Consider the following 13,257-nt stretch of genomic DNA (forward strand, 5'->3'; position numbering starts at 1 on the left):
CGTGGCTCAGCGAGAATCCCGTTCACCGCCCTCCCCTGGGGCTGGGCGGGGGGGGGGGGGGGGGGGGGGGCTGGGCTGGCTGTGGACTGGCTGTGGATTGGCCAGGGGCTGGCCATGGAGTGGACGTGGACTGGCTGTGGATTGGCCATGGGCTGGCCATGGACTGGCCGTGGGCTGGCCGTGGATTCGTGGATTGGCTGTGGGCTGGCTGTGGGTTGGCCATGGATTGGTCATGGACTGGCCTGGGCTGGCCATGGATTGGCCGTGGACTGACCTGGGCTGGCTGTGGACTGGCTGTGGGCTGGCCTGGGCTGGTTGTGGACTGGCCATGGATTGGTCGTGGACTGGCTGTGGGCTGGCCACATGGATGGACGGACTGCCCTGTCCAATGGGCAGGCAGGCAGCGGTTCTCCACCCGCAGAGAGGCACAGCCTGCTCAGGTGCCGGGTTCGGATCCAGGCGGCCACGGGGTTGGCAGCCCTGGGATCTTTATGGCTCCTGGGTGTTGGTGCAGGCCGGGTGTGGGCAGCACCCACAAGGGTGGCAGAGCTCCAGCCTGGGGCGGCTCAGAAACCTCTTCTGGAAGTATCTCTGAGGGGTTCAACCCTACCCGCTCCCCCATTCCAGATGCAAGCTGGAGCTCGGGGATGTGCCAAAGGGGGGACCCCGCCTGTCCTGGTAGCCCCCCACTCCCGTGCTGGGTGGTGGGCACAGCAGTCAGAAGGGAGGACCAGAAGGGAGACATCCAGACACATTGCCCGCGCTCTGAGGTCAGCGCTGGAAACCCGCCACCCCCCTTTCTCATCAGAGGGCCGGGCTGGGCTTTCAGGGGACCCCGAGAGTCCAGGCCTCTGTGGCTTCCTCACGGCACACCCCACCCCTGCACCCCACCCGCCCCCTCAGCCGGCAGAGCGCGAGTGTGCCCAGCCTGGGCTCCAGACCCCGGGCACAGCCGGGGGCCTTGGCGGAGGCCGGGCCGCGGAGGGACTGTCCCAGCCACTCAGGATGGGATGAGCGAGCTGGGACAGAGACGGAAGCAGCCTCGCCTTTCCCGTGTCCTCTGACTGGAGTCTCCCCTGCGCTGCCCACCCTGGGTGCCCCAGCCCCAGAGGGCACCGGGAGACCTGGGTCCCAGCATGGGTCAGGCCCAGCCCCCAGAGGGCACAGGGAGACCAGGCACAGGTCCAGGCATGGGTCAGGGGGCTGCCATGGCAATGCTGTTGGAGGTGAGGAAGATGCCGCTGGTGATGGTGATGGTGATAGCGTACGTGATGGCACCACGCCTGGCCAGCAGCCGCTGGCTCCGGGCTCTCCCCTCCCTTGGTCTGAGCTCTCCCCTCCGGGCAGCTGGTCAGCCGTCTAAGAGTCCTCGCTTCTCCTTGGCGGAGCTTCTCCTTGGCCCCGCCTGCTGCCAGCACCCCTGAAACGCCTGCTCTTCTCCCTCAGGCAGCCCTGGTTTTATGGCTGGGGCTTCAACCTCCCGAGGGGCCAGGCGCTGCTGGAGAAATGGAACCTCATCCCCGAGGGCGTGGACGTCTTGATCACGCACGGACCACCGCTGGGTAAGAGCCTCTGCTCCCCCCGCCCCCGCCTGGCCCCCTCCAGCCCCCTCCAGCCCCCTCCAGCCCCTTCCAGCCCCCTCCAGCCCCCTCCAGCCCCTCCAGCCCCCTCCAGCCCCCTCCAGCCCCCTCCAGCCCCCTCCAGCGTGGAGCCGGCCCAGCTTCACTCCTCACCGCTTCCCGCCCAGGCCCCGGCTGAGGCCTCTCTAGCTTCCCTTCCACCGCTGCCCCATCCCAAGAATCACCTGCCTTCCAGCTCCTCCCTCCTCTCTGCCCCTGCTGGTTTCCTGTTCGTCCACGCCAGTGTCCTCTGTGGCCTTCTCCCTGCCCTCGAGTCCTGCCCCGTCTCCTCTGCCCTGACAGCCGGGAAGCGGTGAGGCTGGGCTGCTGGGCCCCCAAACCCTCCACCCAGCGAGCAGATCCTGCAGTCAGCCAGCTGCTGGCACTGGGGGTACTTAATCCCCTCCCCCCTCCTTCCTGCTCTCCTCTCCTTTACCACTTTTTCTTTTCTCCTTTCCCTTCAACCATCCTTCCTATGTGCGTCTATGCACCCACCTATCCTTCGTCCATACTCCAATACCCATCCACCCATCCATCCACCCACCCACCCACCCACCCATTCACCCACCACTCACCCACCTATCCACCATCCACCCACCCATCCACTCATCCACCCATTCACCCATCCACCCTTCCACCCATCTATCCATCCACTCACCCATTTACCTATCCACCCACCCATCCACCCATCCATCCATCAGTCCATCCACCCACCCACCCATCCATCCATCAATCCACCCACCCATCCACCCACCCATCCACCCATCCATCCACCCATCTATCCTCCCATCCATCCACCCATTTATCCATCCATCCACCCACTCACCTACTCACCCATCCATCCATCCATTCATCCTTCCTCCCATCCATCCACCCACTTATCCATCCACCCACCCATTCACCCATCCATCTATATACCCACCCATCCATCCACCCACTCATCCATCCATCCTCCATCCATTTATCCATCCATCCACCCACCCACCCACCCATCCTCTCATCCATCCACCCACCCATCACTCATCCATCCATCAATCCACCCATCCATCAATCCATCCTCCCATCCACTCATCCATCCATCCATCCTCCCATCAATCCATCCATCCACCCATCCTCCCATCCATCCATCCACTCACCCATCCATCCCTCCTTCCCTCCATCTTCTATCCATCCCTCCATCTACCCACCCACCATCCTCCATCAATCTCCCCTTCTCCCCTTCCCTCTGGACATACTGTCTTTTGTCTCCTCCTCTCTGATGTCCCTCCCCGCCCTTGCACATGCTCCCTTCCCTTTCCTCTGCAACCTGGATCAGCCAGGGCAGCTGAGCAGCGGGCCACCATTTTACCCACATGCTGTGGAGTGAGGACAGCCAGCCTCAGTGCGAGGCCCCAGCCCGCACAGCACTGTCAGTGGGTGGATGAGGCCCAGGCACTGGGCGATCAACTCACTATTAACCGTCTGGGTGAAGAGTGGACTTAAACCCAGTGTCTGCCTCTCCTAGCCATTGGGGTGGTGTCTGCCATTCCTCCCCTCCTTCCCCTCCCTCTCCCTGTCCTGGCCTCCTCATACGAGAACACCCCGCCTGTTTTGCTTACTCAGGCAGAGAGGGGCTGAGAGGAAGCTAATTGTTCACTGGAGTAAATTGTTTTTCATTTGTGTAGCCATGGGAGGCTAGCAGGCAGCCACCATATGGGTCGTCCGGGAGGCTGGTGGTGTGGAGGCTGTTGGTCGGGAGGCTGGTGGTCAGGAGGCTGGTGCGCTGGAGGACGGTGTTGTGGAGGCTGGTGGTGTGGAGGCCAGTGGTCAGAAGGCTGGTGGTGTGGAGGCTGGTGGTAGGGAGGCCAGTGGGATGGAGGCTGGTGGTCGGGAGGCTGGTGGAGTGAGACTGGTGGGGTGGAGGCTGGCATGCGAGCCGCCTGTGGTACCTGGAGATCCTCCTCATGAGTTCCTGCTGCTTGTCTTAGGACGTTTCCCAGGGGAGCTCTGGCTCCGGGGTGTGTGCGGCTTGCTCTGCCTCCAGTCTTGGGGTGCCAGGTCCTTGGTGGCAGTGGCGTGTGTGTCTCTGTGTGGGGAGCCTGGCCCCACCCCACCCCAGGCCCTCAGCAGGGATGGGGTGCAGTGGTTATTTGAGCATCTCACCCCAATGCCCGGCTCACTGGCAGGCTATGAGGCCCTCTGTAGCCCTGGGGCAGAGCTGGCGAGGGGTGGGGGGGTAGGGGGGGGCTGGCAGTGCCTGCAGCTGTGCCCCCTCCCTTCCCCCCACCCTACCCCTGGCGCTCAGCAGGCAGCTGCAGGAGGGCCTCGCGGCCTGTGACCCAGGACCGCCATCTGCAGGCTTCAAGCCCCGTCATTGCGGCCGGTGCTCGGTCGAGGTCCCCCCCCCCTCCCCCCCCCCCCGTCATTGTGGCCGGTGCTCGGTCGTGCCCCCCCCCCCCCCCCCCCCCGTCATTGCGGCCGGTGCTCGGTCGTGCCCCTCCCCCCCGTCATTGCGGCCGGTGCTCGGTCGTGCCCCTCCCCCCCCCCCCCCCCGTCATTGCGGCCGGTGCTCGGTCGTGCCCCCCCCCCCCGTCATTGTGGCCGGTGCTCGGTCATGCCCCCCCCCTCCCCCACCCCCGTCATTGCGGCCGGTGCTCGGTCATGGTCCCCCTACCCCCGTCATTGCGGCCGGTGCTCGGTCATGCCCCCCCCCCCCCCCCGTCATTGCGGCCGGTGCTCGGTCATGCCCCCCCCCCCCCCGTCATTGCGGCCGGTGCTCGGTCGAGGCCACCCCCCCCCCGTCATTGCGGCCGGTGCTTGGTCGTGCCCCCCCCTCCCCCGTCATTGCGGCCGGTGCTCGGTCGTGCCCCCCCTCCCCCCGTCATCACGCCGTCTGTCGTCCCCCCACGCAGGCTTCCTGGACTGGGTCCCCAAGAAGATGCAGCGCGTGGGCTGCGTGGAGCTGCTGAACACGGTGCAGAGGCGCGTCCAGCCACGCCTGCACGTCTTTGGCCACATCCACGAAGGTGAGCGGCGGGGCACCGCGGGGCCTACGCCTCGTACCCCGCAGCCGCGGACAAGGCCGCGTACCCCAGGCAATTCCAGGGTCCTGGGGCACTGCTGCTTGCGTGGGGGTGCGGGGTGCGGGAGTGCGAGGGGTTGTGGGGATGCAGGGCAAAGGGGTGCGGGTTGAAGGGGTGAGGAGGTGAGGGAGTGAGGCCCGGGGCCCGGGCTCCAGAGCCCTGTGGCTCCCAGAGCCTTGGGCCAGGGGAAGGAGGTGATGGTGGCCCCCGCGGCTCCCCCTGCCAAGCCCTCATTGATGGGAAACCAAGGCCTGATCCAAGCTCGCCGCCGCTGGGAGCTCACGGGCTTCCAGGCAGCATACGGGCAAGCAGAGGCCTGGCCAGAGCGGGGAGTGGACAATCACTGGCCACCACCTTCTCTGGTCCTCCCCTGTGCACACACACCCAGCCACACCCCCAGAACCTGTGCACACACACCCAGCCACACCCCCAGAACCTGTGCACACACACCCAGCCACACCTGCAGAACGTGTGCACACACACCCAGCCACACCTGCAGAACGTGTGCACACCTACCCAGCCACACCCGCAGAACGTGCGCACACACACACAGCCACACCTGCAGAACATATGCACACTCACCCAGCCACACCCACAGAACCTGTGCACACTTACCCAGCCACACCCACAGAACGAGTACATGAACAACCAGCCACACCCGCAGAACCTGTGCACACACACCCAGCCACACCTGCAGAACGTGTGCACACACACCCAGCCACACCTGCAGAACCTATGAATGCACACCCAGCCACACCTGCAGAATGTGTGCACACACCCAGCCACACCTGCAGACCCTATGCACACACACCCAGACATAACTGCAGAACGTGAGCTCACACACCCAGCCACAAAGAACATGTGCACACGCACCCAGCCACACCTGCAGAATGTGAGCTCACACACCCAGCCACACCTTCAGAACATGTGCACTCACCCAGCCACACCCACAGAACGTGTGTACGAACACCCAGCCACACCTGCAGAACGTGTGCACACTCACCCAGCCACACCTGCAGAACGTGTGCACTCACCCAGCCACACCCGCAGAACGTGTGCACTCACCTAGCCACACCCACAGAACGTGTACGAACACCCAGCCACACCCGCAGAACGTGTGCACACACACCCAGCCACACCTGCAGAACGTGTGCACTCACCCAGCCACACCCGCAGAACATGTGTACGAACACCCAGCCACACCCCAGAACGTGTGCACACACACCCAGCCACACCCCAGAACGTGTGCACACACACCCAGCCACACCCGCAGAACGTGCACACACACCCAGCCACACCCGCAGAACGTGTGCACTCACCCAGCCACACCCGCAGAACGTGTGTACGAACACCCAGCCACACCCGCAGAACGTGTGCACACACACCCAGCCACACCCACAGAACGTGTGTACGAACACCCAGCCACACCCGCAGAACGTGTGCACACACACCCAGCCACACCTGCAGAACATGTGCACACACACCCAGCCACACCCGCAGAACGTGTGCACTCACCCAGCCACACCCACAGAACGTGTGCACACACACCCAGCCACACCCGCAGAACGTGTGCACTCACCCAGCCACACCCGCAGAACGTGTACGAACACCCAGCCACACCCGCAGAACGTGTGCACACACACCCAGCCACACCCACAGAACGTGTGCACACACACACAGCCACACCTGCAGAACGTGTGCACACTCACCCAGCCACACCCGCAGAACGTGTGTACGAACACCCAGCCACACCCGCAGAACGTGTGCACACACACCCAGCCACACCCGCAGAACGTGTGCACACACACCCAGCCACACCTGCAGAACGTGTGCACTCACCCAGCCACACCTGCAGAACATGTGCACACACACCCAGCCACACCCGCAGAACGTGTGCACACACACCCAGCCACACCTGCAGAACATATGCACACTCACCCAGCCACACCCGCAGAACGTGTGCACACACACCCAGCCACACCCGCAGAACGTGTGCACTCACCCAGCCACACCCGCAGAACGTGTGCACACACACCCAGCCACACCCGCAGAACGTGTGCACTCACCCAGCCACACCCGCAGAACGTGTACGAACACCCAGCCACACCCGCAGAACGTGTGCACACACACCCAGCCACACCTGCAGAATGTGTGCACTCACCCAGCCACACCTGCAGAACGTGTGCACTCACACCCAGCCACACCCGCAGAACATGTGCACACACACCCAGCCACACCTGCAGAACGTGTGCACATACACCCAGCCACACCTGCAGAACGTGTGCACACACACCCAGCCACACCTGCAGAACGTGTGCACTCACCCAGCCACACCTGCAGAACGTGTGCACACACACCCAGCCACACCCGCAGAACGTGTGCACACACCCAGCCACACCCACAGAACGTGTGTACGAACACCCAGCCACACCCGCAGAATGGGCTCCAAAGCGTGGGGAGTAGGGGTGAGGCAGTGGTGGGGGAGGAGGTGTGGCAGGGCGAGCGCGCCACATGAGGATGGTCACGACTGTGGTGGTGGCAGTGGTGGCAACAGTACCACGAGGTGGTCATCACGATGGAGGGTGGCATCACACAGCAGTGACCTACAGTGACGGGGACTGGAGTGGGGGCAGTGCATGGGGTGACGGTGATGATGGGGGGGATGGGGATGATGGGGGGAGGGGGATGGAGGTGATGGTGATGATGGGGGGCTGGTGGAGGAGATGGAGGGGATGGAGGGGATGCGGGTGCAGGGGACGGTGCCGGAGGCCTCCCTGTACTGGGCTTCCAGCTCACAGAGGAGGAGGGGCGTTGGCTGGTGCACGGCCGGCGATGCCAGGGTCCCAGCCGACAGCCCCGCTTCCCTTCCAGGCTACGGGGTCATGGCAGACGGCACCACCACCTACGTGAATGCCTCGGTGTGCACTGTGAACTACCAGCCCGTGAACCCGCCCATCGTCATCGACCTCCCCACGCCCCGGAACTCCTGACCTCCTGGCCCAGCCCTGCCCGCTGGAGCCTGCTGCACCAGCCTGGCAGGACGGCCGTGCTGGGCCCGAGGACCAGGCGGGCTGGCAGCAGAGGCCGTGGCCGCTGGGGCATCGGGGAACCAACAGCACTGCAGGAGGTGTTGGCCCGAGCCTGGCTCTCCTCAATGCATCCTGTGGGGCCCAGAAACTGCACCTGGGGCGTGTGTACGCACACATGCACACATGCACGCACCCCCTTGACAAAGTGCACTGTGCCTCTCATTCCCGCTTCCCACGGGGCTCCGGTCTGTGGCCATCTTCTGCGGACCGGGATCCTGTCTGGCATCTGCAGCCCCAGAGCGTCCCGCGCCCGCCCCCCCCCGACATGCCCTGGGCTCCAGCAGCTTGGTTTTGGCTTTGGAGGACTGCGGCCGTGGACTCACCTCTGAGGGTGACGCGCGCTCGGAGCCCGGGCTGGAGACGCGGAGTCAGGCTGCTCCTTGTTTAAAGTGTCTGCCATGGACTCTGTCTCGCATCTGTTCTGATTTATGACTTTACGTCGCGTGGTCTCCTCTGGGCTCACCACGATGGCTTTGCACCCCACTGGCCTCGTGCAGCCCTCAGACGAAGGCTGCTCACTTTGGTTCCAGCCATGTGCACACAGGATCTTGTTTCATTTGCAGACAGTCCTGCAAGGTAGGGACTGTTGTCCCCTTATTATGAGGCAATCAAGGCCAGAGGGGGAGGTAACTTGCCTGAGGATGCACAGCACCAAAAGGGCAGTGACAGGACTTGAACCTCCGTCTCTGGCATCAAAACTCTTTTCTGGTGACCCACACTTCTCTCCCAACAAAGCAGTGTGTGGACCGAGGCTCTCGTTTGGTGTTGAAAGGTCTTGTTCAACACTGGCTCATTCCCCACCAAGAGCCCCTTTTACCCTGGAGAGTCTCAAACTCTGAGCCTGGCATCCCAACCTTCTGGGAGGATCCATCCTTGTCTGCTGGGTGAGGTTGGGCAAGGCTGTGGGCTGGCCAGGACAGCTGAGCGCTGGGCCCAGCGGCTCCCACAGGCCGGTTACCCCCTCCCCACCCTGCCCCGACGGACGCGCAGCGTGGAGCGCGGGCTAGTGTCGCCTCTGATTTCTATGCGGACCAGGAACTATAAACTTAAAAACTTTTTTCCTAAGGCATCTTCAGAATATGGTGTATTTTTATGTGAAGAAGTTATGGAGGCAGCTGTTCCTTGAAGAGAATTTGTGGCGTCTTTGAGGCGTGCAGGGCGCGGCCTGCGCCTCCATCTTCTGCAGAACTCCATCCATCGTGGCTGTGATTTTTGTTTGTCAAGCATGTCAGACAATAAAGTCTTTGTAAAAAGAAAGTGACATCCGCGTGTCTCCCTCGTGGCCATGTGGGGGGCAGGGACCCCGGGAGGGGCAGGGCCCCAGGATCCCTCCCTGGGACAGGGACCCCGGGAGGGCAGGGCCCCAGGATCCCCGCCCTGGGACAGGGACCCCAGGAGGGCAGGGCCCCAGGATCCCCGCCAGCCCTGGGACAGGGACCCCGGGAGGGCAGGGGCCCAGGATCCCCGCCAGCCCTGGGACAGGGACCCCGGGAGGGCAGGGGCCCAGGGTCCCGCCAGCCCTGGGACCGGCCCTGAGGCACACGTGTGGGAGCCGGAGCACATCAGGACCCGCCTGGCTGAGCTGTGCTCCGGGGCGGGTGTCGGGCCCGGGCTCCTTCCCCGGCTTCCTGGGGCCACTGCGGTGCCCGCCTGGCCGGCGGCGGCGCATCCCCTGTGGCTGCCGAACCAGGGCTTGGGCCGCGGCCCCGAGCCAGGGCTCCAGCGTCCGGGCCAGGAGGATGGGGAGCAGGTGTGTAACGGGGGAGGAGCACGGCAGGTGTGTAACGGGAGGCGGGGCGCGGCGAACGTGTAACGGGAGGCGGGGCGCTGCGGGCGTGTAACGGGAGGCGGGGCGCTGCGGGCGTGTAACGGGAGGTGGGGGCGGGCGTGTAACGGGAGGCGGGGGCGGGCGTGTAACGGGAGGCGGGGCGCTGCGGGCGTGTAACGGGAGGCGGGGCGCTGCGGGCGTGTAACGGGTGGGGGCGGGCGTGTAACGGGAGGTGGGGGCGGGCGTGTAACGGGAGGCGGGGGCGGGCGTGTAACGGGAGGCGGGGCGCGGCGGGTGTGTAACAGAGGCGGGGCGCTGCGGGTGTGTAACGAACGGGAGGCGGGGGCCGGGGCGCGCGTGTAACGGGAGGCGGGGCGCGGCGGGTGTGTAATGGAGGCCGGGGCGCGACGAACGTGTAACGGGAGACGGGGGCGGGCGCGTAACGGGAGGCGGGGCGCGGCGGGTGTGTAACAGGTGGGGCGGGGGCGCGCGTGTAACGGGAGGCGGGGGCGGGCGTGTAACGGGAGGCGGGGCGCTGCGGGCGTGTAACGGGAGGCGGGGGCGCGCGTGTAACGGGAGGCGGGGGGCGGGGGGCGCGCGTGCAACGGGAGGCGGGGGCCGGGGCGCGCGTGCAACGGGAGGCGGGGGCCGGGGCGCGCGTGTAACGGGAGGCGGGGGCCGGGGCGCGCGTGTAACGGGAGGCGGGGGCCGGGGCGCGCGTGCAACGGGAGGCGGGGCGCGGCGCGCGTGCAACGCTGCAGGCACCAATCAAGGGTTCAACTATTTAATCACTGGTCGCTCTTTCCACGTTGCCGTGGCTCCTGCAGCGACCCGCTCGAACCCGGGCCGGTGTCGGGGTGAGGGGCCGCCCCGCGGGGGCCTGCAGGCCGGAGGTGGAGGCCCGGCGGCCAGGCCGCGGGCTCGGGCGCGGCAGGCTGGCTGCTCGGGTTCAGGAGAGCCGGCGCCTACTGGAGGAAGGCCCGGAGGAAGTCGTTGTAGGAGATCTTGGAGGACAGCGTCTTGTCATAGTACTCGAGCACGTGGAAGAACTCCTCCTCCGACAGGTTGATGCTGTACTGCCGCAGCACCTGGGGACGCAAGGCCTTCACCCGCGCGGCCCCGCCCCGCACGGCCCCGCCCTGCGCCAGGCCCCGCCCTGCGCCAGGCCCCGCCCCGCCCCAGGCCCCGCCCCGCCCCAGGCCCCGCCCCGTGCTAGGCCCCGCCCTGCGCCAGGCCCCGCCCCTCGGGCGCAGGCCCCGCCCCGGCACCAAGGCCCCACCCCTTGACCCACCATGCCCCGCCCCCACGCGCCCTCCCTCCCTTGTCTGAGCCTCTGCCCACACACGGCCTGAGGGAAATCATACTGCACCCTGGGTGGGAAGCCAGAGAGGACAGAGGGCAGGAGTTGGTCTACCTCCGCCCCAGCCCTTCACACTCAAGGCTGAGAGCACTGGACGGGAGGCCCCTCCACAGGGTCTTGTGGAGGGGCCTCTGGCGCAGCCGGCCAGGCACAGGGGGGCTGGGGCTGGGCCTGGAGGCGCCCTGACACAGGGTCACAGGGCCCTGCCATGTTGGCCGAGGCCGTCCCTCACCCTCCAGCATCACCCCTGGCCCCCCTCACCCCCCCCCCCCACTCCTAGCTCCCAAGGGATGGAGCTCTGATTTCCTTCCAGGCTGTGTCCAGCTAAAGGGGACCCTGTGTCAGCCTCTCACTGATGAGGACAGCCTGGCTCCTGAAAACTAAATGAGATCATGCAGAACTTCTATGCCTTCTCTAAAGGCAAGGGGCCATGTCTTTCCTCTCTGCTGCCTGGATTGTAGTAATGATGCTGGGGCTCCAGCAGCCACCTTGGACCATGAGGCGGCACTGGGGAAGGAAGCCAGTCAGGCATTGAGGACAGCAAATATAACCGTAAAAAATATAACCGTAGAGCAAAAATATAACTGTAGTAATGACCACCCAGCCACTGTGCCAGCCTGGGGTCCTCTTATCTGGGGAGGAACTAGTATCCCCCCCCCACCCCCCCACCCCCCGCCCCAGGGCTGCTGAACAAATTTTCACAAGCTACTCCAGCAATGAGTAAAGATTAGGTCATAATTCTCTTCTTCATGTCTTGGTTTCAAAGCTGGTCCTCAGTGGCTCACACCTGTAATCCTCACTACTCAGGAGGCTGAGATCTGAGGATTTTGGTTTGAAGCCAGCTCCAGCAGGAGAATCTGTGAGCCTCCCATCTTCAGTTAACCAGTAAAAAGCCAGAAGTAAAGCTGTGGCTCAAGTGGTAAAGTGCCAGTCTTGAGCAAAAAAGCTCAGGGACAGTGCCCAGGGTCCTGAGTTCAAACTCCAGGACCAGCACAAAAATCATGATTCGTTTTTAAAAGGAAACTAGAACCTGGGGCTGGAAGATCCCATGGTGCTCTGGGGCTGAGGCCAGCTGGCCAGGCTGAAAGTGGGAGCAGAGACGGCCTGAGTGCCCAGATGGGTCCCGTCACACCCACCTGGCCTCCTAGCTCAGAAGCTACAGAAGGGGAGGAGGGGACCCAGCGCCTATACTGCCCAGCGGGGTGCAGCCTGCGGCTCCCCAGCAGGGATGCTGTCCACCCCCGAGTAAAGGAAACCATGAACCCAGAGGAGCCGCGGGGGGTGGGGGGGTCGGGCGGTGCGCATGAACTTGCTTCCTAGGTGACACAGCCCTACTGTGTGCCACGGGGCTGGGGCGCACTGGCAGGCTGCACTGAGGATGCTCTTCTGGGCCCACAGTGAGGCGTAAAGGCGGAAGCCTGGGTGGGCGTGGCATGGCCCAGGCCAGCTGGGGGGGGCCCAAGGAACATGGGGCAGGGCTCCGGTGGTGTGGGGGGGGGGGCGGAGAGGGGTGCAAGCCGGAGCCCCTGGATGCCTTCAGGGAGGAGCTGGCATCCACCAGCAGCGGTAGGTGCGCCCAACAGCCGGGGGTTCCAGGGAGGAGAGGGCAGGGTGGGGAGGAGGAGAGGGCAGGGTGGGGAGGAGGAGAGGGCGGGAAGGAAGGTGCTCCCCCCAGCGGAACGCAGTGCTCCCTGCGTGGGGCGGCGCGCGACGCTGGCTCCCTGCTCACCTTCTTGAAGTCGGTCACACTCAGCAGCCCAGTGCCGCCCTCGTCGTAGGCCTTGAAGGAGCGCCGCATGGGCCGCCAGCAATGCAGGATCTTGGGCTGGATGCGCAGCAGGGCATTGTAGAAGGAAGGAGTGTCGACGCCCGGCTCTTTCTGTGGAGGAGAGCGGGAGGGATTTGGAGCGGCTCCTGCCGGCTCTGCTCCTGCCGGCTCTGCTCCTGGTAGATGCGCAGGCTGCCACAGTGCCAGGTGCATTGGGTGGGAAGGTTACAAACACTGCCACTGCCTGTCATCCTAGCTGCTCAGGAGGCTGAGATCTGAGGATCTCGGTTCAAAGCCAGTGGGGCAGAAAAAGACCCCGATCTCCAGTTAATCAGTATAAAAAAAGCCGGAAGGGGAGGTGTGGCTCAAGTGGTAGAACACCAGCCTTGACTGAAAAAGCTAAGCAAGAGTGTGAGGCCCTTAGTTCAAGCTCCAGTACTCTGTGTGTGTGTGTGTGTGTGTGTGCATGTGTGTGTGCGCGCGCGTGAGTGGAAGAGCCTCTGTCTAGCGAGTGTGAAGCCTTTATTTCAAACACCAGTACTGCCAAAGGAAAATTTAGAAAAAGTAAAAAAATATAGCCCCTCCCCAAAC

General features: G+C 64.6%; 2 protein-coding genes across 2 annotated transcripts in view; one reads left to right on the plus strand and one right to left on the minus strand.

The window, feature by feature from the left end:
• Positions 1-7,671, plus strand: part of Mpped1 (metallophosphoesterase domain containing 1) — a 45,527-nt gene extending 37,856 nt beyond the window's left edge. Inside the window, exons 4-6 of the mRNA XM_042698014.1 lie at positions 1,447-1,562; positions 4,511-4,624; positions 7,553-7,671. Coding sequence (XP_042553948.1) covers positions 1,447-1,562; positions 4,511-4,624; positions 7,553-7,671 — 349 coding nt within the window. The remainder of the gene's footprint in view (positions 1-1,446; positions 1,563-4,510; positions 4,625-7,552) is intronic.
• A 2,800-nt stretch (positions 7,672-10,471) lies between these two features.
• Efcab6 (EF-hand calcium binding domain 6) overlaps positions 10,472-13,257 on the minus strand; it is a 157,117-nt gene continuing 154,331 nt past the window's right edge. The window contains exons 29-30 of the mRNA XM_042697964.1: positions 12,628-12,777; positions 10,472-10,626 (exon numbers count right to left, since the gene is read on the minus strand). Of these exons, the coding sequence (XP_042553898.1) occupies positions 10,504-10,626; positions 12,628-12,777 (273 nt within the window). The 3' untranslated portion in view covers positions 10,472-10,503. The remainder of the gene's footprint in view (positions 10,627-12,627; positions 12,778-13,257) is intronic.

The sequence above is a fragment of the Dipodomys spectabilis genome, unplaced genomic scaffold (assembly GCF_019054845.1).
Source record: "Dipodomys spectabilis isolate Male_0828 unplaced genomic scaffold, ASM1905484v1 ptg000230l, whole genome shotgun sequence".
Classification (NCBI taxonomy): Eukaryota; Metazoa; Chordata; class Mammalia; order Rodentia; family Heteromyidae; genus Dipodomys; species Dipodomys spectabilis.